Raw genomic sequence first — 24,752 nt, forward strand, 5'->3', positions numbered from 1 at the left:
GCCCTTGACACGGTAAGTCTCTGGGTGCAGGGCAATGGAGCTGTAGTTTCTGGAGCCATCTCCTCAAGCTGGCAGAGCCCACAGCTGATGGGATCTGTAAGAGGGGCTTTGTTTATACAATTTTAAATAACTTGTGAAGACATAGTCTGCATCTGGAGATGCACAGGGCTGTATTTCAGATCAGAGTCCCTTCGACGCAGGGTTTTGTGTGCAGGGACAGGGACTTTTCTGCGTTCCAGGATCAATGCTCAGCCTGCCTGGGGATCTCCCCATGGCACTGCAGGCAGAAGCTGTGGGTAGAAGGACGAATGTCTGGTAGGGCAGGGCAGTGTGGTTCTGCTGTTGAGAGAGTGCTGCATGTTTCCAGGCTGCTCACAGCTCCAGACCACCCCTGGGACACTTCACAGGGAACTTTTTAAGAAGGAAATCAAGGCAGGGGCTACCTGGAAGTAAAGGTGCGTCTCAGGGTTGGTGCTTTATATTTCTTGCTGTGATGGTAGGTGAAAATGGTAATGAAGCTGTCAAGATTGCACAAGAATGAAACACCTCTAGAATTACAGTGAGTGATGAACAGGGTTTTCAAGGCACCTGATAAAGCCACTTCACCCTTTCCTCTGCCTACCCAAAGCATTCACATCACCTTTGTGGTCTCTTCAGGGTTGATCTGCTCTTCCCCTTAAGACCTGCCAACACAGAGGTGCCCCTGGGCAGTGCCCTGCTGCCAGGAGGGGTCTGCAGGGCAGAGCTGAGCACACAGAGGGTGGGATGGGCTCTGTGAGCAGGGACAGGGAGGAGAGGTGTGGGCAGAGCACCAGCTCCTGGCAGGGACAGCTCCAGGCAGCAGAGACATGGGCAGGGAGTGGGAGGAAACTGCAGCCAAGCCCTGGGCTAGGCTGCCTTCAGGCTGCTCTCTTGTGGTCCCTCACTCTAGATGTCTGCTGGGCGTTGTCTGCTGAGCCATGAGCTGACTCTGCCTTTAGGACATCCCATCTTCAGGACATCGGACTGTCTGCTTTGCCTGTGCTGCTGGGCTTGGGAGCTGCCCCAGAAGAGCACGGCTGTGCTGTAGGATCCCAGGGAGTGCTGAGCTTTCCCTTGGAGGTCAGTTCTCTCCTCTCAGAGGCCTTTGTTTCTCTCTGAGAGGGGCTGTGTCCTTCTCTCTCAATCACAACTCCACCTCTGGGCTGGGAAAGAGAAGAGTTTGCAGATCTGCCCTTTGAATCATGACTCCTCTGCTCTTGTTAGTGTCTTTTTGGGGGTATTATTTAAAAGTAATTTCTGTTTGGCATCATCTTCAAGGCAGCAGAAGCAACAGTGCAGGGCAGGTGCATAACAGTCTAAAGGACACTGCAGCTCTCCGGACTCTGCACTAAGCTACAAAGAGCTGAGCCCTTTTGCCTGTCCTGTCTCAAGACTCTTCCCATTTTCCATTATGAAATGAGCATTTCTAACCCTCAGAAGAAAACTCCCCAGATGTGATTGTGGAAAATGAAAACACAGAAAACACTCATATTAGCATGCTAAGTCTCTCTTCTCCAGCCCGCACTCTTCTGAGTTGTGAGATCAGAGATTGAATTTTTCCATTAAATGTGGATTGCATCTGATATGGGTTTAAAACATTGGAGCTGTCACAAACCAGCTCCATGTACCCACTGCAGCTGAGCACAGCTGACTCCTCAGCTCCTCACAACACACTCAGCCAGCACAAACCAGAGAAAGGAAATGTATTTCAACTGGGGGGTGTTTCTATGAAAAAGAGAGTGGTTTTTCTCAGTGGATTCTGTCCTAACTTTTCCCTGTCCTTTTGTTATTAGAACTGGCCCCCATGCCAAGAAACAGCAAATGTCCAACAGCAGCTCAATCACTGAGTTCCTCCTCCTGGCATTCGCAGACACACGGGAGCTGCAGCTCTTGCACTTCTGGCTCTTCCTGGGCATCTACCTGGCTGCTCTCCTGGCCAATGGCCTCATCATCACTGCCATAGCCTGCGACCACCACCTCCACACCCCCATGTACTTCTTCCTCCTCAACCTCTCCATCCTCGACCTTGGTACCATCTCTATCACGGTCCCTAAAGTGATGGCCAACTCACTCTCAGACAACAGGTCCATCTCTAATGCAGGATGCGCTGCTCAAGTCTTTCTATTTTTCTTCTTGCTTGGAGCTGAGTACGCCCTTCTCACTGTCATGGCCTACGATCGCTACGTTGCCATCTGCCAACCCCTGCACTACGGGACCCTCCTGGGCAGCAGAGCTTGTGTCCACATGGCAGCAGCTGCCTGGGGCACTGGGTTTCTCTATGCTGTGCTCCACATGGCCAATACATTTTCTATACCACTCTGCCATGGTAATACTGTAGAACAGTTCTTCTGTGAAATCCCCCAGATCCTCAAGCTCTCCTGCTCAGATGCCTACCTCAGGGAAGTTGGGCTTCTTATATTAAGCTGTTTTTTAGGTTTTGGGTGTTTTGTTTTCATTGTGCTGTCCTATGTGCAGATCTTCAGGGCTGTGCTGAGGATCCCCTCTGAGCAGGGACGGCACAAAGCCTTTTCCACGTGCCTCCCTCACCTGGCCGTGGTCTCCCTCCTTGTCAGCACAGGCATATTTTCCTACCTGAAACCCCCCTCCATCTCTTCCCCATCCCTGGACCTGGTGGTGGCAGTTCTGTACTCGGTGGTGCCTCCAGCAGTGAACCCCCTCATCTACAGCATGAGGAACCAGGAAATCATAGATGCCCTGTGGAAACTATTTGAATACAATCTACTTCAGATCAAGAAGACCCCCATTATCCCACCAGGGCTCCCTCTGTATTTCAGGAAGAGCCAGGAGTAGCTTTTCTTCATATGGGTCTGTATTTTTTTGTGTGCTTCTTTTCTTCTTAGGTTTTTTGTTTATTTTATACCTGTGATATTAGTATTCTTAGCCTGTTACCTCTTTTTACTTGACCCAAACACCTCATGTACATATGGGTCCAGGCTGCCTGTCTAGATAAACTCCATGGTGAAAGCAGTGGGAATTCTCTCAGCTCCCATCTCTGCACATCTCCTCTGGAGCTGGGGGAGCAGCCCCAGCATGCAGGAGGGTTCAGGAGCCAAATGCCCAGCTGCCCCATGGAGTAGCAGCCTGGGTTGCCCTTGGGGCTGCCCCTCGCTGCCTCAGCGGGCACTCCCTCTCTGCTGCCTTCACGTCGGGGCTGCTGCTGCCCTGGAGCCATGGCCAAGGCCAGCAGCAGGAGATGGCCTGGACAGGGCTGCTCTCTCCTCCCTTCCACACTGTCCTGCTGTGTCCTGGCATTGCTGTCACCCCCAAGGTCTCGTGTACCTTATCAGCTTATCTGCCTGGTGCTGTCCCACCTGCAGTGGGGCTGATGGCAGATATCAGTCTGGAAAAGAATGGAGATCTGCCAGGAGAAGTGAGGGGATCTCCAGGGACAGTGTGTGAGTCTGAGGTGGCAGAGAGTGGCACCTCATAAAATGAGTGACAATCCAAGGAGGAGCGTCCCAGAGGAGAAGGCAAACCTGAGGAGACCATGGGCTAACGAGGGCTCTGCAATGGCAGGAGAGGCTGTGAGGAGCCAGAAGGCAAAGGGACATAAGTCTAGACAGTGGTTCATCACACCCTCATGGAAACCCTGTGGGCTGGACCTAGTGCAGCCCTCCCCTGCCCTTTCTGCCACTGGAGACACACCATGGTCCTGCCAAGCACTGTCCTTGTCTTCTGAGCCATCAGGGAAGATGGAAAGGGGCTCAGCAGCTGTGATCCCCTCTGGCTGGCTCTGCTTCCCACCCTGACCAGCATGGCCAATCAGGGTCACCCCATGGCCCCGGGGAACCACAGCCCCCTCGCTCTGCAGAGCAGCCCCACCAGCTTGGGGCCCTGCAGGGAGCATGGGGAGGGAACCAGGAACGGCCGGCCAGGCCAGCACAGACACACTCACCTGGGAAAAGGCTCTCTGCAGAGCAGGGATGACTCTGGAGGAGATCAAAGGAGCATTTCTGTGCCTGAAAGGAGGAATCAATGAGAAAGGGAAACCTCTTTCTGCAGGCACCCACTGGCAGCAGGCTCTTCTGTCCCCTGGCCGGGACTCTTGGTGGCATGGAGAGAGCGAGAAGGTGCCCCAGGGCATTCATCACCCCCCAGCCTCTCCCATCAGCCATTTCCAGCCCTGGTCACTCCCCCAGTTCTTGGTGGTTGGGCTCTGTGGCCATCTCCTTCCTGCTGTTGGTCTTGGTGCCTGTGTTGGGGAAACAGCCAGCCCTGCCCCAGCCTCCTGCCTTGCCCAGACCTTGGCAGAGCCCCGAGCAGGGCTGTCTGGGAACCTGTGCATGGGACATAGCTGGGGCTTGGCTGGGGCTGGGCACTGCTTGGCTGCAGAAGAAGGAGGGCTGCTGAGGAAGGACACTGAGGTCTGGCATGGGCACTTGTGGTGGAGGACGTGTCCCCGCCCCAAACACACCCTGTCCTGTGCAGTGTCTGATGATGGGGGCCCTGGGGGCATGTGTGGGGCAGTGGGGCTGCACAGGGGCAGGGATGGGTCACGGATGGGAGCCACAACACAATGATGAGGAGGTGGAAGCCGGGACAGGCTATGAAGGAGGAATTTAGAAAGATGACCTGAGTGTGTGGGCATGTGTTTAGGAAAGCCAGAGCTGAGCTGGAGCTGATGGGGGCTGCAGGCACCATCAAGAGCAAAATGAAGAGCTTCAGCCACTGTGTTTGCAGTAAAAGGCTGAACAAGGAAAGTGCTGCTGAATGGTGAGGGGGGGTCGTAACAGCAGACACAGGCCGGGCTGAGTGACTCAACGCCTTCCTTGCCTTAGACTGTGCTCAAAAGTTCTGCCAGGCCTCTGCTCAGTGAAAGGGCTCAAGGAGGAGGAGAGCAGGTATTGAGAGGAACCTCATGAAACCCCCCAAGGACAAGTGCCAGGTTCTGCCCCTGCAGGGGACTCACACTGGCAATGGCACAGGCTGGGGGCTGCCTGGCTGGGGAGCAGCTCTGTGGGAAAGGTCTTGGTGGGCAGGCAGCTGGACAGGAGGCAGCCGTGTGCCCTGGCAGCAAGGGAGGACAGCAGTGCCCTGGGCTGTGTGACCAGCAGCATGGCCAGGAGATGGAGGGTAGGGATTTACCCTCTCTATGTGGAAAGTTTCTAGTTCACATCGAGAATGCCGTGTCCACTTTTGGGAACCCCAAGAATGGAAAGGTGTTGACCATCTGGAGTGGGTTTAGTGAAGGGCCTTGAGATGGTCAGGGGGCTGGATCAGTGTCTCTGTGAGGAAAGGCTGATGAAGCTGGGCTCCTTCAGCCTGGAGAAGGGATGGCTGAGAGACACCTCAAAGCAAGGGGGATCTCACCTTTTTCACCACGAGGCTAGCCAAGCATTGGAACAAGCATTGATCACCGTGAGAGATTGTAAAGTCCTTTGTCCTTGCAGGTTTTCAAGACCCAGGTAGACAAAGACCTGTGGAACCAGGTCTGACCATTTACCTGACCTGTCTTGGATTAGAGAGTTTTTCTATAGACTTCTCAACATCTGCTCTGAAACTCAATGATCTTATCATCCTTAAATCTCTTGTGCAATATCTTATCAGCAGATGAGAGAACAGATGTTTATGGTGGTTTTTGTGACCAGCAAAGTCGAGTACGATGAACATCTCCTCCAGCCTGGTAACTGCAAGGGTAGGCTGGGAGGCACTGCCTGGGATAGCTCTGCATTACACCTAATGTTAATTGCATCCTCCTCTAACCACCTCAATGGCCATGGTCTGGACCCTGAAGGTCCTACATGGAGGTTTTGTGAATCAGGGAAACTGAATACCACCCGTGACTATTAGATGCATTCCTGGTGTTTGTGAACAGCAAGGAGTTTCTCTTTCTGGTGCATTCCCAGGTGACATGGACTCCACCTGGGATTTGTCTCCCCGTCTTTTAGACAACCACTGTCTGGGTGTCTTTCCACCCTTGCTTGTGCAGGCTCCTCTTACAGCTGATGGGGGGTCTTGACCCTCCTGCAGTCTCCTTTATCCTCGCAGCACTTGTCAATCACTTGGCTCCTTCATTGTCTTGGCCTCCAGGAACCCGACCAGCCCCCACACAGCCTGGGCATCAGCTCACTCCTGGCATCTTCTTTCCAGGTGAACCCCGTCCACATTGAATTCCCAGGTCTGGCTCTGAGCCTGCTTTGGCCCAAGGCAAACTCCTGAAAGTCTGGGTAAAACCCAGCAAGGTTCAACTCCCTCTGCAGCACTCCAGTGCTGTCCCAGAAGGCTCTGCACAGTTCTACACACCCACCCACCCACCAGCCCACCCATCTTCAGACTGTACCTCAGTGCACACACTGCCAACCTTTTTGCAGCATGCTATGAGAAACCTTCTGGCTGGTGATAATGTATCACACGCCACTTCTGGGAAGGTTGAGCTGCCCAAGCAAGCCTGCAGATGATCCCCATGGTGTCCAGGCCACAAGGGCAGCACATGGGACTCACGGGAGGCCAAGGCAAGGAGCCACATGCTGCTTGGTGTCAGGTCTGCTCCGGAGGGGCTGGTGCTGAGCAGGGTGTCCCTGAGCCCTGCCTGCGCTCCGGCCTGCTGCAGCCAGTCAAGTGGCTGTAACAGAGGTGCCCTCACAGTCAGCACCCAGACGTGTCCCCTTCACCGGCCTCACCCCTCCCTTTCTTTGGACACCAACAGCTGACGGCTGACCAGGGCTGCACTCTGGTCCTCACAGACAAGGCAGAACGGGATGAGGATGTCAAGGCTGAGGGCAGGCATTGCTGCCACGATCAAGCAGGAGCAGAAAGACACACAGCGTAGTGACAGCCTTGGAGGGAAGGAGAGCAGGTCTCAGCTTGTTCAAGACCTGCTTGGCAGGACCCTGGAGAGCCAAGATCCATGCAGCCCTCCATGAAGATGAAGAGGAAGTGTCTGGCTGACGAGTTCCAAGAGCAAGGAGGCAGTGCACAGAGGGTGGCAGGGGAAACAGGCTGGCCATGAGGCAGATGGAGACATGACCTGTGTGTGCCAAGATGGAGCCAGAAAAGCCAACCTCAGCGGGGCTGGAACTAGTGCGGGATAAGGAGGGCAACGACAAGGGCTGTTGTACGTTCACTGGCAGCACAAGGAGTCAGCTGAGGAAAATGTGGTCTCAGGGCTCAGTGGAGCAGGGCATGTAGTGACAAAGACATGGGAGAGGCTGTGGAGTTCATTGCTTCCTTCACCGTGCCTTTTTCCAGTGAAATCTCATCCCAGGTCCCCCTCGTCCCCAAATGGATCCCTTGGGCCAGTTCAGACACACACAAGTCCATGGAAAAAGATGGGATACACCTACGGGTGCTGGGGAAGCTGGACAGGGTCCTTGCAAGATTGTGCTTGTCTGTCCTTGACATTTCAGGGCTATCCGGGAAGGTGGCTGATGACTGCAGAGAGGCAGACATTGCACCCATCCTCCAGAAGGGCCAGAAGGAGGATCTGGAGAACTACAGCCCAGTCAGCCTCACCTCATTCCCTGGGATGGTGTCCTGGTTTTAGCTGAGAGGGTTGATTTTCTTCATAGTAGCTAGTGTGAGGATATGTTTTGGATTTGTGCTGGAGACAGTGTTGATAATATAGAGATGGTTTTGTTCTATGGACTTATTGTTGAGCAGTGTTTACACAGGGCCAAGGCCTTTTCTGCTGCGGCACAGACGCAACCGTGGCCCCAGACACTTCGAGATATACCTGCTGCGACACAGACGCAACCGCGGCCCCCGAACGCCGCCGCCCCCCGACAGATGGTGATGGAGTAAATCCTCCTGGAAGCCAATTCCAAGCCTGTGATGGACAAGATTGGAAGAGCCACCAAGGGCAAATGAAATCCCACTTGACCAGCCTGGTTGTGTTCTCCACTAAGAAGAACGGCCTTGTGCCCCAGGGGAATTTGTGGGCCCTCACTCTAGCAAGGCCTTTAACGCAGTCCCCCATGTCTCCAGATGGCCAGACCACTGAGATCTGGAGTGCGTAAATGGATCCCAGGCAGGTGGAACCTTGATTGGACCATGCAGCCACCGAGCAGCCAGTTACTAGGGGCCTCCATCAGTGACCAACCCCTGGGGCAACACTCATTGATGTCTTTATGAATTCTTATTTTTAATGCTGCAGGCCTTATGATGAAGGAAATTTCAGAAGATTTTGACAAAAAAATATGACGCACTGAAGAAGTAAAGAAAAAGATCTAAAGTGAAGAAATATGTTAATACACTTTTCAGCTTCTGAAATTCTTTGTGTTCTTGTCCTCCTGGTTTTGGTTCCTTTTGATTTATATTCCAGTCTTTGGGGGAGATTTCATGACCTTTTCTTTTCTTAGAAGGAAAAGCCATTTCCAAAGCTGATCTGGGGTGCAGCTACAGGGACACAGCTGTCTTCAGTTACAGGGACCCTCTGCCCAGGCTCTGTCAGGAGCTCCTGAGGGGCTCTGGTCTCCTGCAGCTCCTGTGTGACAGCGGCCAGTCCCAGGCAAACACTTCAGAGACACCGGGGCCTCTGCCAGGGGCACTCGATGTCCACGGTCAGACAACTGAGCTTGGCCTGGAAAGGGAAGGAACTGCTTGGAACTGTTAAAAAACACCTGAGTGCCTTTGCATTAACAAATTGAATATTGTAATCAAATGGTGATGTTTTCCCCCCATGCAAAAATGGGAATTTCCAGGCAGTGTATCAATTGCAGGAGAAGAAATATTGCTCTTCCCCTGTACTTGCATTGCCAGCACCATGAAGATTATCCCGCGTGTTTCATCTCCCCAATCTTTCCAGCTGTCCTGATAAAATGTCCAGCTCTAAAGGCATATTTTCCACAGACTATCTGGCTCTGTGCCCTTCCCATTGCTCTCCACTTTTCCCCTCTCCTTACTCCTTGCTCAGCCAGATCCCTCCCCACCACCCAGGTGTTGCTTTGAGCTTCAGGGAGTTAGAAGCCTGTCCTGTCTTTCAGCAGTCTAATTATCTCTTCAGCCAACTCCTTCACTGGGGTTATACCTATCCTGTCCGATCTCTCTCTCTCCCAAACATTTCTGGTGAGGCTGTTCCCTGTGGATGGGGAACCTCATTGGAGGCAGCTTGGGCTTGGCATGAAGTTGAGGAGCATGGGTTATTGTTTATGAAACTTCACCCTGCTTTCCTTCTGTGTGTTTGCCATGCAGAGCAACGCAGCTGTGCCTGTGTGCAGCCAGGTCCCTAAGGAAAGCAGGTGGGAGTTGGTGCAAAGGAGCTGTAACCTCCAGCTGCAGACTTGGGTGAGAAGTGTGATGTGAGGAGAAGTGATGCAAGTCCCAGGTGGCCCATGAGAGAGGTGGCAGGGCTGGGGAGGTGATGAGGAAGGTTGTCCATGCAGTGCCTGTCCTCAATGAGGAGCTCTTCCTACCCACCCTGACTTCCTGCACCAATATGGAATGGAGAATACTACTATAACTTTTTCTGTAAACTAAAAAAAAAAGAAACAAACAAACAAAAAAATCCCAAATCCAAGCTCTTAAAAATCAAAAATACTCCTTTTTGTAGGGCTCACTGAAATCTTTGAAATCTTCGACTTCACATACACCCTGGAGACCTCTCCAATTAGTTGTGTAAGTCTTGAAGACTTGCAGAAAATAACCAGAAGAGACATGGCTTGGTGCATTTTAATGAGCTCCCTGGTGTATTTGATGCTGAGACCAGGAACTAAGACACTGAGAGAAGCCTGAGGAAACCACTGAAGAAATCAATGTCAGAAGCAACTCCTACAGTTTCAGGGAGTGTTAATGGGTCCCACTGGGATCCATCACTGACAAAGCCACCCTGGGGGCTTGTTAGAGCAGAAGACTAGAGGCAGTGATGACAGGTAGGCAAAGGCAATGTTAAGGTGGCTCTGAGGCTGAGTAACCCTCGATGTGTCACATCTGCTGCGCTTTGCAGAGGAGCTGCTCCTGGGCAGAGATGTCTCTCTGCAGCACAGCCCACTTGCCATGAGCTCCCTCTGTCCCAGGAGCCTGGAGCAGCTCAGCAGCAGAGGACCAGCCCAAGGTGGCATGTTAATGACCCCTCTGGTGGATTTGGGGATGAGTCCCTGAACCTCAGGCATGGAGCAGCACCTGAAGAGACCTGTCAAGAAGTCAAACTCAGACACCATCTCCAAAGTTTCTCAGAGTGTTAATGGGTGCCCCTGAGAACCATTACCAACAAAGCCTCCCCAGGGGCTCGTTAGAGCAGAGAACTGGAAGCAGGAATGGCAGGAAGGCCAAGACAATGTAAAGGTGGCTCTGATGCTGAGGATATCTGGAATCTTTGCATCCAGCCAAACGGACAAGCCCTGACCCCCAGCCCCTGGCAAAGGGAGATCCTGTCCCTCACACACATGTTTCTCAGGGCTCTTCCTGGGGCAGTGGGGTGTGGGGATGTGCAATGCTAAGGGCAAGGCTGTGGAATGACATCTGCCAGGCTCCTGGGTGGGGACGAGGAGGCCATGAGGCCCGAGTGCCGTAAGGGTAAGGTGTTTCCTCACTGGCATCAGTGGCAGAGACAAGAGCCATGGCCAAGGAGGCAAAGACCTCAGATCTGTTGGAGGGTTTCAGCTTTGCATGGCCCTAGATTGTCTCCACCACAGGCTGTCCTACAGTGTCCCACACCTGTCCCTAGTTCCCGGCATGCTGCAGACATCCACTCTGCTTCTCCACCCTGCTCTGACCTGAGCAACTCATTCCCCTGACTGCTATCTCTCCATCCCTGCGAGGTATGCCTTGAAACACAAAGCCATGGACTGAGCCAGGCTCCCTCGGGAGGTCTGATTATACCACAGCGCTGCCCTCGGAGGGACATTTCTTTCTCCTTGTGTCCACTTTAAGCATCCCAACCCTCCATCTCTTGTATGATTTCTTTCCCATGCTGTCTCCCACTATGAAGAAAAGCTCCTCCAGCTCTGGAACCACACTTCAACCACTCTATGGCTACTCCTGTACTTCCCGGAGCCTCTCCACCACTGGGCCAAAGGGCTGAAGAAGCCCATGTCCCTCAGCTTCCACATGCAGGGCATGTGCCCTGCACCCCACCTTGGCAGACCTCTTCTGGGCACTCTCCAGTGCCTCCCTGCTCCTCCAAAATGGGGAGCCACACCCTGGGACACACCTGTGTGTGGGGGGCCACTGCAGGACCCAGGATTTTCTCAGGATCACAGCTCAGCCAGTCAGGTCACAGCTAGCCCTGGTCTATAGGGCTGTTCTTCCTCCTGATGCAGGACTGCCCACTTCTCCTTCTCCTCCTCAAACCCAGGCCAAACCCCAGAGTTTCACAAGGTCCCCCTGGACTGACACTCCTTTGAGGCAGCCCTTAATTTTTGTGTGCAAGTGGCTCACCCTGATGGTGGTGTCTCCCACAAGGTAACAGCAGGAGGAGTTCCAGGATGCTGTAGATAACAGAAAGAGGTTCTAGTTCAATGGAATTAATGAACCAGGAAGGCATTACCATGACAGCCATCTCCAAAATACCAAATGAGGGTAAAAAGGAAGCTAATGCAGGGCCAGTGAAGAAAGGGTGAATGAGGATTGGGCTGTTTGTGTGCTAGGATATGTTAGTGTGAAATGGGCACCTATACAGGCACATTGTATGTGTATGCTCACAGAGCCAGACCCTCACAGTGGTCTCATGTTGCCACTGGGGCCTGAAACATTCAAAGTTCAGTGTTTCATTGTGGATGACAGTTTCTTCAGACAGAACAGGCTCTCCTTACAGCCTGCAACAGCCGTGCCTTGCAACAGGGTGACACATGAGAGTGACACATGCAGGAAGGGATGGCATGAGAGCGATGATATTCCAACATCCCCAAGGTCCCTTGCCAACCCAATAAAATCCAGTAGAATTGGAAGAGCCCTAAACCTCTCAGGCATGCATTTGTAAGGTTGGCCTTACCAGTATGAGAGGCTGAGAGAGGTGGGGTTGTTCAACAGTGAGAAGAGATGGCTTTGGGAAGATCTAAAAATGGCCCATATACCACTACTAAGAGGTTATCAGCAAGACAGATCCAGGCTTTTCCCTCTTGTGTGTGAGGAAAAACTGTTTAGCCATGAAGAGAGTGAAGCACTGGAGCAGATTGGCCAGTGATGTTGTGCTGTGTCAGTCCCTGGAAGAGTTCAAAGGCAACATGAAGAACTCCCTGAGCAACCTGGTGTGACCTGATAGCTGCCCTTGCTGTGTGATGCACATTGGCCTCGAGACCTCCTAGGGTCCCTTCCCAGCACGAACGTCTGTCCATTTCCTTCCACCACAGGTCTTCCCTTCACCATGGTAAGGAAAGCACTCAGGTTCCCCATGACCATGAGGAAAGTCAGACTAAGTTTGGTCAGGTCATCTGTGTCATTCCTGTCCCAAACCACTCACTGCTGCTCAGATGCAGAGCTGCATGGCAGGTACCCCCAAAACAGCCTTGATCTAGTGTTCCGCTTCACCTTCTATTTCCTTTCTCCCTCTTCTCTTCCCTTTGATCCTTCTTGTACCCTCCCACACTAACAGCCCACCTCTGTTCACTCTTTCCTCACTGGCCCTGGCTTTGCTGGCTTTGAAGCTGTTTCTGAGATGGTCACCATGGATAATCCTACGTTGGAAGGAAATTGCATTAAAGTAGCACCACCTTCTACTATTTGTATTACCCTGCAACTCCCCGTGCTGTTACCTTGTGAGGGACACCACCATCACGGTGACCATCTGCACACAAATATTGAGCTTCAGTCTCGGGGACCTTGAGAAACTCTGGGGTTTAGAGAGCAGAAACCTCTTGAAATGTTACAAGGAGAAATGGCCAGTCCTGCACTGGGGGGAAGAATAAGCCTGGACCCGTGTGTCCCTCTGTGGGGCTTCCTGCTGTAGTCAAGTGGGGAGGAATGGAGAGAGTCCCGAGGAGGATGGCCAATATAGGACGTGGGGCCTCAAGCACATGCCCTGTCTGGGGAGGCTGAAGGACCTGAGCTTCTTCAGGCTGCTGAAGTGGAGGCTCAGAGCACCACAGTCACAACCTGCAGCTACTTGAAGGATGCTGTCAGTGATGCTGGAGCTTTTCTTCATAATAGAAAAAAAGGAGGAAAAAGGAAGAGCACCACAAAGTGTGGCTTGGGAGGCTGAGACAAGAAATGAGGAGAAGGAAATGTGACTCCAAGGGCAGTGCTGACATAGAATAGGGTGCCCAGAGGGAGTCTGGACCAGCCCATGGCTTTCTCTTTCAAGGAACAGCCAGGGACGATGGAGCGATATCAGTAAGGCTAGTGAGATATTGGGGTGAAATGGAAAAAAGGATTGGGTGTCTTCAAAGAAAGAGGTGCAGGTGTGGGACACTGTAGGGCAGGCTGTATTGGACACTGCTGAGGGCTGTGGCAAGGCTGAAAGACCCCAACCACAGATGACCTCTGCATCACCATGGCTATGGCTATTGTCTCTGCAGTCAGGGCCTACCAGAAGATGCCTTCAATTGATTCAGGAAGACCTCATGACCTCCTTGCTCCACCCAGAAGGGTCATGCCATAGTCTTGCTCCAGGCATTGCACATGCCCACATCCCACTGGCCCAGGAAGAGCCCTGAGCAACATGTGAGGGACAGGATCTCCATTCGCAGGGGCTGGGGGTCAGGGCTTGTCCATCTGGCTTCATTTAACACTTCCAGATATCCTCAGCATCAGAGCCACCTTGACATTGGTTTTGTCTACTTGTCATTATTGCTTCCAGTTTCCTGCTCTAACGAGCCCCTGGGGAGGCTTTGTTGGTAATGTCCCTCAGGGGGACCCATTAACCCTCTGAGAAACTTTGGAGTTTACATCTGAGTTTGACTTCTTGAGAGGTTTCATCAGCTTCCTCTCAGGGTCTGAGCTTCATGGACTCATCCCCAAACCCACCAGAGGGGTCATTAAAAGGCTGCCTTGGGCTGGTCCTCTGCTGCTGCTCTCCTGGGACAAAGGGAGCTCATGGCAAGTGGGCAGTGCTGCAGAGAGACATCTCTGCCCAGGAGCAGCTCCTCTGCAGAGCACAGCAGGGCTGAGGGCGCTGGGAGAGGAGTGAGGCAGAGAATAGGAGGATGCTGAGAGCTCAGGGAAGGAGAAATCTTCACAGCCCTCTACACAGTAAGTCTCTGGGTGCAGGCAAGTGCCACTGCGGTTCCTGAAGGGTTCTCCTCAAGCTGTCACAGGTCACAGCCTATAGGACCTTTCTCCGGAGTAGAAGGTAAGGGCATCCTCCAGTGCAGGGTTCCCTGCAGCACCGTCAGAGGGACAGAGCATGACGGCTGCCTTGTCCCGGGGTTGGCTGCAGGGTGTGAGGGTGGGTGTGCAGCCAGGGGTGCCCAGTTGTGTCCTTCAGAGCAGGGTCCCTGCAGCCCAGGGGCTGTGTGCCGGGGCAGGGACTCTGCCGCCTGCCAGGGTCAGCACTCAGCCTGCCCGGGGAGCTGCCCAGGGCACTGCAGGGAGAAGCTGTGGGTGGAAGGAGCGACCCCCTGGAAGGGCAGGGCAGGGTCCTTCTGCTCTTGAGAGGGTGCTGTGTGGGTCATGGCTGCTCACAGCTCCAGATCACTCCCAGCACAAGTCCCAGGGGACTTTTCAAGAAGCACATCAAGGCAGGGGCTACATGGAAGGAAAGGTGCTTTCTGGATCCTGTGTTTTTCCAGTTTCTTGTGGTGGTGGTGCAGAAATATGGTCATGGAGCTCTCAGGGTAGCACCACAGTGCGAGACACTGACAGCATTACAGCCATTGGTCAACACCTCTTCAAGGAACCTGATAAAGTCCCTTCACTCACCTCAGCCTCCTCCTCAGGTGGGAAAGGGGTAACGGGAGCAAAATCAACAAAAGAAACCCCCACAGTTCTGTTCTGCACTCAGGTGAATTGGGAGAGACAATGGTCAAATCTCTCTTATATCACGGGTAGATTTAACCTGTGATCACTCCTGTTTCCTCTCTGCCTGTTGCTGCACAGCAGGACTGACTCCTCTGGAGCCCACAGAAGAGGCCCCTGCTCTGCATTGCACCCTCAGCCAGCACAAACCAAGGATCACGCCAGGATCTGCGTGAAGACAGACAGAGGACACTTGTGGTTGCTTACTGTGATGAATGGAATAGGTTCTGCTCACAGGTGTCCGTCCTAACTCTTCACTGCGTTTCTCCCCCTTGGACAGGCCCTCGTGTGCAGAGGGAACAAATGTTTAACGGCAGCTCCATCACTGAGTTCCTCCTCCTGGCATTCGCAGACACACGGGAGCTGCAGCTCTTGCACTTCTGGCTCTTCCTGGGCATCTACCTGGCTGCTCTCCTGGCCAATGGCCTCATCATCACTGCCATCGCCTGCGACCACCACCTCCACACCCCCATGTACTTCTTCCTCCTCAACCTCTCCCTCCTCGACCTGGGCTCCATCTCCACCACTCTCCCTAAAGCCATGGCCAATTCCCTCTGGGACACCAGGGCCATCTCCTACACAGGATGTGCTGCCCAGTTCTTTTCTCTTATCTTCATGATTTCAGCAGAATTTTATCTTCTCACTGTCATGGCCTATGACCGCTACATTGCCATCTGCCAACCCCTGCACTACGGGACCCTCCTGGGCAGCAGAGCTTGTGTCCACATGGCAGCAGCTGCCTGGGGCACTGGGTTTCTCTATGCTGTGCTGCACACGGCCAATACATTTTCTATACCACTCTGCCAGGGCAATGCCCTGGACCAGTTATTCTGTGAAATCCCCCAGATCCTCAAGCTCTCCTGCTCACATTACTACCTCAGGGAAGTTGGGCTTATTGTGGTTGGTGCCTGTTTATTCTTACTGTGTTTTGTTTTCATTGTGGTGTCCTATGTGCAGATCTTCAGGGCCGTGCTGAGGATCCCCTCTGAGCAGGGACGGCACAAAGCCTTTTCCATGTGCCTCCCTCATATGGCTGTTGTCTCACTATTCATCGGCACCTCATTTTTTGCTCACCTGAAGCCCACCTCCATCTCGTCCGATCCCTGGACCTGGTGGTGGCAGTTCTGTACTCGGTGGTGCCTCCAGCAGTGAACCCCCTCATCTACAGCATGAGGAACCAGGAGCTCAAGGAGGCCCTGAGGAAACTAATTCAATGGATCTTACACCACCAACAGTAATTTGTCTCCCCTTCTCTGCAGAGTGCCCAGGGTATATTTTAGGCCAGTACTCTGGGGTTTTTTTTCTCTTATCATCATCGTTAGAGGTAATTGCTTGGGTTCATAGGACTTCTCTTGAGGTGCTGTCCTGTTGTGTCTGATCCTTGAAGAACCATGTGTCACCTTTTGCCTTCCTAATAGCCTCTCTGCAATAAAAGGGGATCTCCTGAGGGAGGTGCCTGCAGCCTGGGCTCTCCTTGATACAGTTGTGGCTAAGAACAAGCCAGAGGAATTGGACTTTCCAAGTCTCTTCCGCCTGGATTTCTCCTTCTGTTTGGGGAAATAATCTCATGGTATCACTGTTAGACACCAAGCACTTAGTTGAAGGCTCTCGTCTTGGTGTCCAGGGGCATTGGAAATGGTGCACGAGCTCCCAGTCCCCTTCCTCAGGCTGTCACAGGTATGACGGGGCTGATGGCAGAGGTCCGTCCAAGTGGAAAGGAATCTGGTGTGGTCAGGAGAGGATGGGGACACTGCAGGTACTCCTGGGTGTGAAGTGAATGGAGACTCAGAAGGTGAAAGACCCTGAGATGAAGTCCCCCCAGGGCAGAGCACTCACTCCAGGTACCCCCAAAGAAAGATTCTGCAGTCCTGTGGGAGTCCGTGAAGATGCAGCAGGCACAGGGCAGGAGAGTGGAGAGATGCAGGAGGTGCCTGAGGAGCCGCAGGGCCAGGACTCTGCTGGTGTCCTGGGGAGCAGGGCTGGCGGGGAGGCAGAGTGGGGCAAAGGCGGTCAGGGCTGGGGATCCCCTGCAGCGTCAATGCAGGAGAGGCCGAGAGGGAGTGGCCTGCACTGGCACTTGGGGCCAGCTGCAGGCCTGGGGCCGATGGGGAGGCTGAGCCCCCCCTCTGCCTCCCAGCAGCTGCTGTGCCCTTCCGAGGGGCTGGGGCTGTGGGCTGAGTGCCCAGAGCTCTGCAGCAGCCCAGACTGCCAGCCCAGACTGGGCTGCTCTGCTGGGCTGCGCTGGGGAGAGGGCAGGGAAGGTGGGGGAGAGCCGGGGAGGGGATGGGCTGGACTGGAAAGTGCCCAGGACAGGAACAGCCTGACGTTATCGGAGCTCTGTGACCATCCAGGGGGAGGACCCGCTCCAGTGGGCCTGTGGAGCAGAGCCTGATCTCCTCGAGAAGGAAGCAAGTCATCACAGGTGCAGGAGAGAGGAGCTGCTCTGTGCCATGTTCCCTGGACACGCTGGGGAAGCTGCCCCAGGGCAAGTGGGAGAAACCGCCCCACACATCGTCCATTTCCCTCGCTGGCCATACACCCAGCCCTGGGGAGGGACCTTGGTTGTGGGGCCAGCTCCGTCCTCCTGCTGGGCTCAGTGCCTGTCCTGGGGCACGGCCAGCCCGGTGCCGTCTCTCTTCTGTCCCACACCCTGCAGATCCCACCGCACGGCTGACTGCTGACACCTGCATGGGACACGACCGAGGTTGTGCAGGGGCAGGTACTGGTGGGGGGGGCTGCCAAATGGAGGGCTGCTGCGGGTGGAGGCATGGAGGGCTGCCACGGGGACTGTGCTGCTGGAGACGTTTCCCCACCCCAAGAACGCACCCTGCTCTATCTAGTGCCTGCACTGCAGGGCCGGGGGACCATGTTGGGCAGCAGGGCTTGGCCAGCCCAGCTGAGGAGGTCTCCTCTTCTTGCCCCACGCTCTTCAGCCCACTGTCAGCCTATAGGCATTGCCACAGTGCCTCTGCGCTGGCTGTTGGGTGTCTCCATGTGCCCTGCTCTGAGCCCATGCAGGGACCTGCCGTGGGTGTCTCTGCTGGAGCTGGCCACCATGGCCTGCCTGCACAGTCCCAGGAGATCCTGGACAGGCTGCCCTTGGCGATGGGCTGTGATGGTCCTCAGCCCACAGCAGGTTCTGAGCACCAGCCCAGGAATGCTTCCCTGGGGATGAGTGCCTCACGCTGTGCTGGCTGCACATGTGAGCCTTGGGGGATGTCCTCACACTATGGTTCTTCTGGGTACAAAAGGGGAACCGTCGTCTCCCAAAGTGATTTCAGCTGGGTGGGAGCTGCCAGTGTTGCAGAAAGGCTGGCACACAGAAAGACTATTTGAAAAAGGACAATCATTTCATTGGGCTCTAGTCCCAACCCCTCCTCAGACAGCTCCTGATAGATCAGGTGCTCAGGGCCTTGTCTCAACAAATTTGGAATATCTCCACTGGCTGAGATCCCACCATCTCCCCCGGGCCCTGGCTCCAGTGTTTGGCTCTGAGGGATTTCTCAAAACAGGGCAGCTCTCTCAGCCTCTCCTTGGACATAACACGCTCCAGGCCCCGACCACCCTTCTGGCCACTGCTGGAAAATCTCCACTCGGTCAGGGTCGGTCTGGCTGCTGCTGTGGACCAGAGGCTGGATCATGAGCTGTCCTGGTTTCAGCTGAGACACAGTTAATTGTCTTCCCAGCAGCCAGTCTGGGGCTATGTTTGGGATTTGTGCTGGAAACAGTGTTGATAACATAGAGATGTTTTTGTTACACAGAGATGTTTTTGTTCTTGCTGAGCAGGGCTTACACAGTGTCAAGGCCTTTCCTGCTCCTCACATCTCCCTGCCTATGGGATGGCTGGGGGTGGGAGGGGACACAGCCAGGACAGCTGACTCCAACTGACCAAGGGGACATTCCATACCATATGATGTCATGCTCAGCTTATAAATGGCTTGGGGAAGAGGAAGGACAGGGGGGTGGTAGCATTTGGAGTGATGATGTTTGTCTTCCCAAGTCACCGTTACGCGTGATGGAGCCCTACTTTCCTGGAGATGGCTGAACACCTGCCTGCCCAGGGGAAGTGAGGAATGAATTCTTGCTTTGCTTTGCTTGTGCACACAGCTTTTGCTTTACTTATTGAACTGTCTTTATCTCAGCCCACGGGTTTTCTCACTCTGACTCTTCCGACTCTCTCCCCCATCCCGCTGTGGTTGAGTGAGCGGGCGGCTGCATGGTGCTCAGTTGCTGGTTGGGGTAAAACCATGACACAAGCTGACCTCATGAGTTGGGGAAATGCATTCACAGTGAATGCTCCTACACTGCCCTGATGGCTGAAGGCAACTCCCTGAACTGGAATTGTGTAAACTTACCCGTTGTCTCTCAGCGCATGCCAGAGAAATGGCTTGCAGCCTTGTAAAGCTACGAATAAGTGACAAAACCCAGAACAAATCCACCTCAGTTAACTTCTTGTATAAAATTAGGATCTGTCAGAACAGAAATATGTTGGAGCTGTTCACTGTGGTGGACAAATCGTAGCAGGACTTGGCAAAATATTAAACTGCAACGGACTTCTCATTTCAACAGAAGGCTGATGGATGAAGAGGTAGCATGCCATGTGTGCTCCTTTCTCTCTTAACAGCCCTTCTTGGTATATGCCTGGCAGTCTGCTACACTTGAGAGAGAAATAAGATTTTCATTCATTTCTCTTATATTCCAAAAGGGGGACAGATTCTTTTGCACATAATCACTCTTTCAGTAAAACTCTCCAAGTGCCATTTTCCTCACCTTTGGAGCTGGGGGATCCACTTTTCAGTAATACATGCAGGCAACTGAGAAATATCTAGTGTTGACTAAAAGAATTGGATATTAGTAATATCCGATAGATCCAACGGACGTTGTCCTTCATGTCACTCGTTATCGCCTCTGTCGGGAGAATGGGGCAGCGAAAGGCAGATGGTGGCCTTCTGCGCACTGGAAAGATCTCAAATGCTAGCAAGCTCTAAAAGCCATTCTTGTTTTGTGCAAACTTTCTCAAGCGCAGGTTGTACAATGCAATAGGGAAAAGATGTAGGAAGTTGCTGTTTTGATTTAGATGTAATGCAAAGCTATTAAACATAGGCTTTCCTTCTGTATTTGTTACGCAAATGTTATCATAAGAAGGGAAATACTAATTATGAATATTTTTACTTGTGACGGGGAAGTTGACAATGCCTATGAACAAGGCAAGGCAAATTAGGTCAAGACCTCGTTACACTTGGAAGTAAACAGCCGTGCTGTGGAACGGCTAGGAGAGGCTATGTGACAATGTGGGTTCTTGGCATTGTCTTTAAGAAAGCAGAAAATGCAGGAAGCGTTAACATTGATTTCATGTACGCTATACGGTCATTCACAGGCAGAGGTAAGCCTGTATTTTCCTCTAGGCTTGTAGGGTTTCATTTTTTTTATTCTCATGGAAGTAGCTTCGCACAGTGAGTTCTGCTTCCCTCTGGTATTAGCTCTCAGCTCTTTCTATAGAGAGCAACAGAGAGAAGATGAGCTTTAAAAACAGACTATTTTGACACTTTGTCAAAGGAAGTCCATCTGGAACCAGAAGTGTGTGTGTACTACAGTCATACACCATATACCCTATTGTGAAGTAACAGTTCTGCAGATCATAGTAAACGCACTCACGAAGGAGCTGTGTTTCATGAAGTGGACAGTCCGATGTGAAGCCAGGAGATGTCCATGTACTGCCTGTAGATACGCTTGTCCAAAACGTTTGTCTGTTACTGCACTTTGCAAGTGGGAATTAACTGGATCAGGCTCTAAAAGAAGTTGGTGTTGCCTGTTGACAGTATTTTTGCAGAAAGAGTTCTGAATGGTGGACTCCTTTAAACGTTGGTTTGCACTGAGGAAGAGTTTATCCATGGTACCTGCCTGAGCTGTGCTCACACAACATGAGTAAATGCAGGAAGACCCAACCTTTTTAGCTCGTGCTTTGGCATATGAGAAAAGCCCAGGAAAATGCATCACAACTCTTGCCCGACTTTCAGGCCAGGTGGGGTGACTTCCTCCAACTTGCACTGATATCTGTACTGATGCTTGTCCTGTACAGGACATCCCGTGGCGCTGTGATTCAACATTATGACAAAAAAAAGAGCTACAACACTAAATTTCGTATTAGTTTACAGGCAGGCTAATAACCTAAGCATACTAAAGGAAGGCATGAAGATTGAGGCAGCTCATGTTTAAAGAAAACATCTGCACGATTTTTTGCCTGCAGAAACCTGACAGAAAAGAAAGAAGGTATAATAAAAATGTGGCTCGTCTGGCAGTATTTTTTTTGCTTTTGTAATTACTTGAAGGCGTCATTATTTTTTTAGCTGTTGCATCAGCAAACCATGCCAGATGTTAGTCAAAATGCTAGTGGGCTTCAGTGCAAAAAGACTTCTTCCAATGGAAGCTGTCTGAACAGTTCCAGAGACACGGACTCCAGAACTCCACCTATTTCTTCTCTGTTCCAAAAGATCCCCAAACTGGACACTCCTACAGCAGAGATAGAAAGCTTAGCACCATAACCTTGGAACTGTGAAGCAGCTGCTTCTAACTGACTCACAAGGGGAGTGAGGTCGAGGATCTCTTGTTGGAATCTCTGTGGATCAGAAGCATGTGGAGGGCTCTAATGGCTTCAGGAACAAAAGGAACCCTGGATGGGGTGCTGGCACATCTTGTCTAGACGGAGCTTTTGCCAAGAAAGGTTGCACCAGAGAATCCCTGAGGTCCCTTCCAACCTGGTATTCAATGATTCTGTGATTCTGTCAATCCCCATCTTTATTCCTCCTGCTCCCCCTTCCCCTGCACATCGCTCACGGGTTCACACAGCTCTATCGATTCCTGCATCCCTCCCAGGCCAGGGTCCCCCTGGGTCACACTCTTGCAGAGCCCAGGCTGACATTCCTGGAAGTGGTGCCTGTGCTTTCTCCATGGCCCACCAATTACTGTGAGCAGCGAGGCTGGGTTCTTCTCCTTGGCTCCATGTTTGCTCTGTCACGCCTGTGCCTTGGTAAATTTTGGGTTCTGGCTTCCCCTTTTTCTTTTTTTCTTCCAAAAAAAAGGAAACCCTTTTTTGGTTTCCCAGCTGACAGCTCCTGCCCCAACCCCACAGCCCAGGGACAGGCCACAGGATGATGCTGCCCATCAGCCCCGCTTGCAGTTCGCTGCCCTGGAGACTCTCAGGTCCTCCCAGCCCCCTGGGAAATATTCCCCTGCAGTCGACCCTGCTGAAGACATGAAATCATAGAGAATCATTGAGGTTGGAAAAGACCCTTTCAGATCATCACATGCAGGGAAAAATGTGACAAAAAATGCAGGGTGAGGGAACAATTCCTAATGTAAAAGTTGGTAATTCAGTGCCTGCCTGGAGAGACAAAACCACAGCCAAGAGATAATGAACACAAAGTCCCACAAAGCTGGGCCACACATGGTGAGGCACAGGGAGAGGTCCATCCAGTGTCTGGAGCCCATGACCTGCCTTCCTGGTCTGTGATGGGGGGTGCCCCCAACAAGGGTGTGGGGCTGGGGGTCCAGGAAGGCACATGGGCCCAGCGTGGGGCTCTGAAATCTCCTGTGAAGCCAGGAGGGCTGAGTCCATGGGGCAGGGAACCACCACCCCTCCCAGAGCAGGGCAGAGGACCCGGGGCTCCAGGCTGCCTGTCCGTGCTCCTCTCCTGCCCCGACACCCCACTGTGCAATGTGGGGGATGGTGCTCACTGGAGCCCTGGTAAGAACCTGTTTCCCGCTGTGCCTCCAAAGCACCGCGTGCCCCAAGGGCTGTCACCGTCTGCCCCTTGCCTCTCCCAGCCTCCTGGGGGGACACTCCAGTTTGCCCTAATCTGCCCTGATCGGGGGCCACGTGGTGGGTGGGAAGGGGATCTCCTTTACAGAGACACCCCAGGCATCCGGGCTCCCTCAGCCGCTCTGCTCATGGCAGTGGTGCAGCCAGAGAGGACCCGGGGCACTGGCAGAGGAGAGGGGACATGGACAGGGACACACACCCCCCCAGAGCATAGCTTTGCTGAAGGGGTTTATTGATCATTAGAGGGAAATGGCCCAGGGCTCCCAGGGGGTAGGGGGGGGTCATCCAGGGATGATCATCTCCTCCTGCCTCTGGAGGGGGACAGGACAGGGCTGTCACCACCAGTTCCAGTCCTGAAAGGCAGAGCCCAGAATGTGCCTGTAACAGACTCCCACCGTGACACCTGCCTTGGTGGCCTCCCCCCCCGATTCTTACCCAGACACACTCAACCCTATCACCACCATTGTCAAGCTCTACATAGTCAAAGCACTCCCTAACGTACAGGGCTACCCCACTGTCTCCTCATACATCGGTGGTTTAGACCCCAAAGCCTCCCTAAATCACTGGTTTAGACCCCAAAAGCTCCCTTAGGGGCTGTTTTTCAGCCCAGAAGTTTCTGAGGTGGATGTTTCTCACACTAAAAGCTCCCCAAGTGGGTGTGTCTGAGACAAGGGCTAACACCCTAAATGGGTGTTTCTGAGCTCAAAATTGCCCTACATGGGTGTGTCTGAGACCAAAAGCTCCCTAAATGCTTACTTCTCATCACAAATAAACTTGCTAAATTACTGGGGTTGAGCTCAAAAGCTCCTTAAATTTATGCTTCTGAGCAACCAAGCACCCTATGTTAGTGTTTCTGAGACCCAGAGCTCCCCATATAAGAGGTTTGACCACCAAAACTCCTTAAATGGATGTGTCTGAGCCACAACACTCCCTAAATCAAAGTTTTGGATCTCGAAAGCTACCAAAACACTGTTTCAGAGCTCCAAAGCTCCCTACATAAGTGTTTTCGAGGCCCAAAAGCTCCCTAAGTGGGTGTTGCTCAGCCCAAGAGCTCCCTAAATCCCTGCTTCTGAGACCCAAAGCTGCCAAAATATCTGTTTTTAGAGCCCAAAGCTCCCTTAATTCCTGGGTTAAGCCCCACAGATCCCTCAATTGCTGTTGTGACTCCCAAAAGTTCCTCATATTGGTTTTTCTGAGCCCAAGAGCTCCTCACTTGGGGTTTTTCTGAGCTCAAAATCGCCTTACATGTGTCTGAGTGCAAAAGCTCCCAAAATGGGTGTGTCTGAACCCCCCAAAATCCCTAAATTCTTGGATTTCAGCCCCAAAGCTCCCTAAGTGGGTATTCCTCAGCCCAAAGCTACCTCAGCTGTGGTTTTGGATCCCAAAAGCTGCCAAACTGAGTGCTTCTGACCCCAAAGCTCCCTGAACGGGTTTTCTGAAGCCCAAAACCTCACGAAATTGCTGTTTCTGAGCCCAGGAGCTGCCTAAATCAGTGCTTCAGACTGCAAAATAGCTTGAAGTGGCAGTTTCTCAGCCCCACAGCTCCCTAAGTGGCTGGCTGTTCCTGACCCAAAAAAACCCTCTACATGGGTGTTTCTGAGTACTAAAGTTCAATGAATGGCTTCTTTGAACCCCAAAACCTCCCTAAATTGCTGTTTCTGAGCCAAAAAAATCCCTAAATGAGTGTTTCTCAGAAAAAAAAGCTCCCTAAAGAAGTCGGTTTAGTCCTAATCTCCCCGAATTGCTGTTTCTGAGCCCAAAGCTCCCTAAATTGTGAAGCCCAAAAGCTCACTAAATTGCTCTTTCTGAGCCCCAAAGCTCTCTAAATTGGTGGTTTGGATCCCGAAAGCTCCCAAACTGTGTTTTCCAGACACAAAAAGCTTCCTAAATCAGTGGTTTAGAAACCAAAAGCTCCCTAAGTGGCCATTTCTCAGCCCAAAAGCTCCATAAAGCAATGGTTTAGATCCCAGAAGCTCCCGAAATCAGTGGCTTAGACCCCAAAAGCTCCCTTAGTGGCTGTCTCTCAGCCCAGAAGTTCCCTAAGTGGCTGTTTCTCAGGCTACGA

General features: G+C 52.6%; 1 protein-coding gene across 1 annotated transcript in view; it reads left to right on the forward strand.

The window, feature by feature from the left end:
- The window catches only part of LOC129200051 (olfactory receptor 14A16-like), a 48,173-nt gene that overhangs the window by 15,576 nt on the left and 7,845 nt on the right, over nt 1–24,752 (forward strand). Inside the window, exon 2 of the mRNA XM_054811305.1 lies at nt 1,815–2,807. Within this exon, the coding sequence (XP_054667280.1) occupies nt 1,815–2,807 (993 nt within the window). The remainder of the gene's footprint in view (nt 1–1,814; nt 2,808–24,752) is intronic.

This window comes from Grus americana (genome assembly GCF_028858705.1).
Source record: "Grus americana isolate bGruAme1 chromosome 27 unlocalized genomic scaffold, bGruAme1.mat SUPER_27_unloc_1, whole genome shotgun sequence".
Taxonomy (NCBI): Eukaryota; Metazoa; Chordata; class Aves; order Gruiformes; family Gruidae; genus Grus; species Grus americana.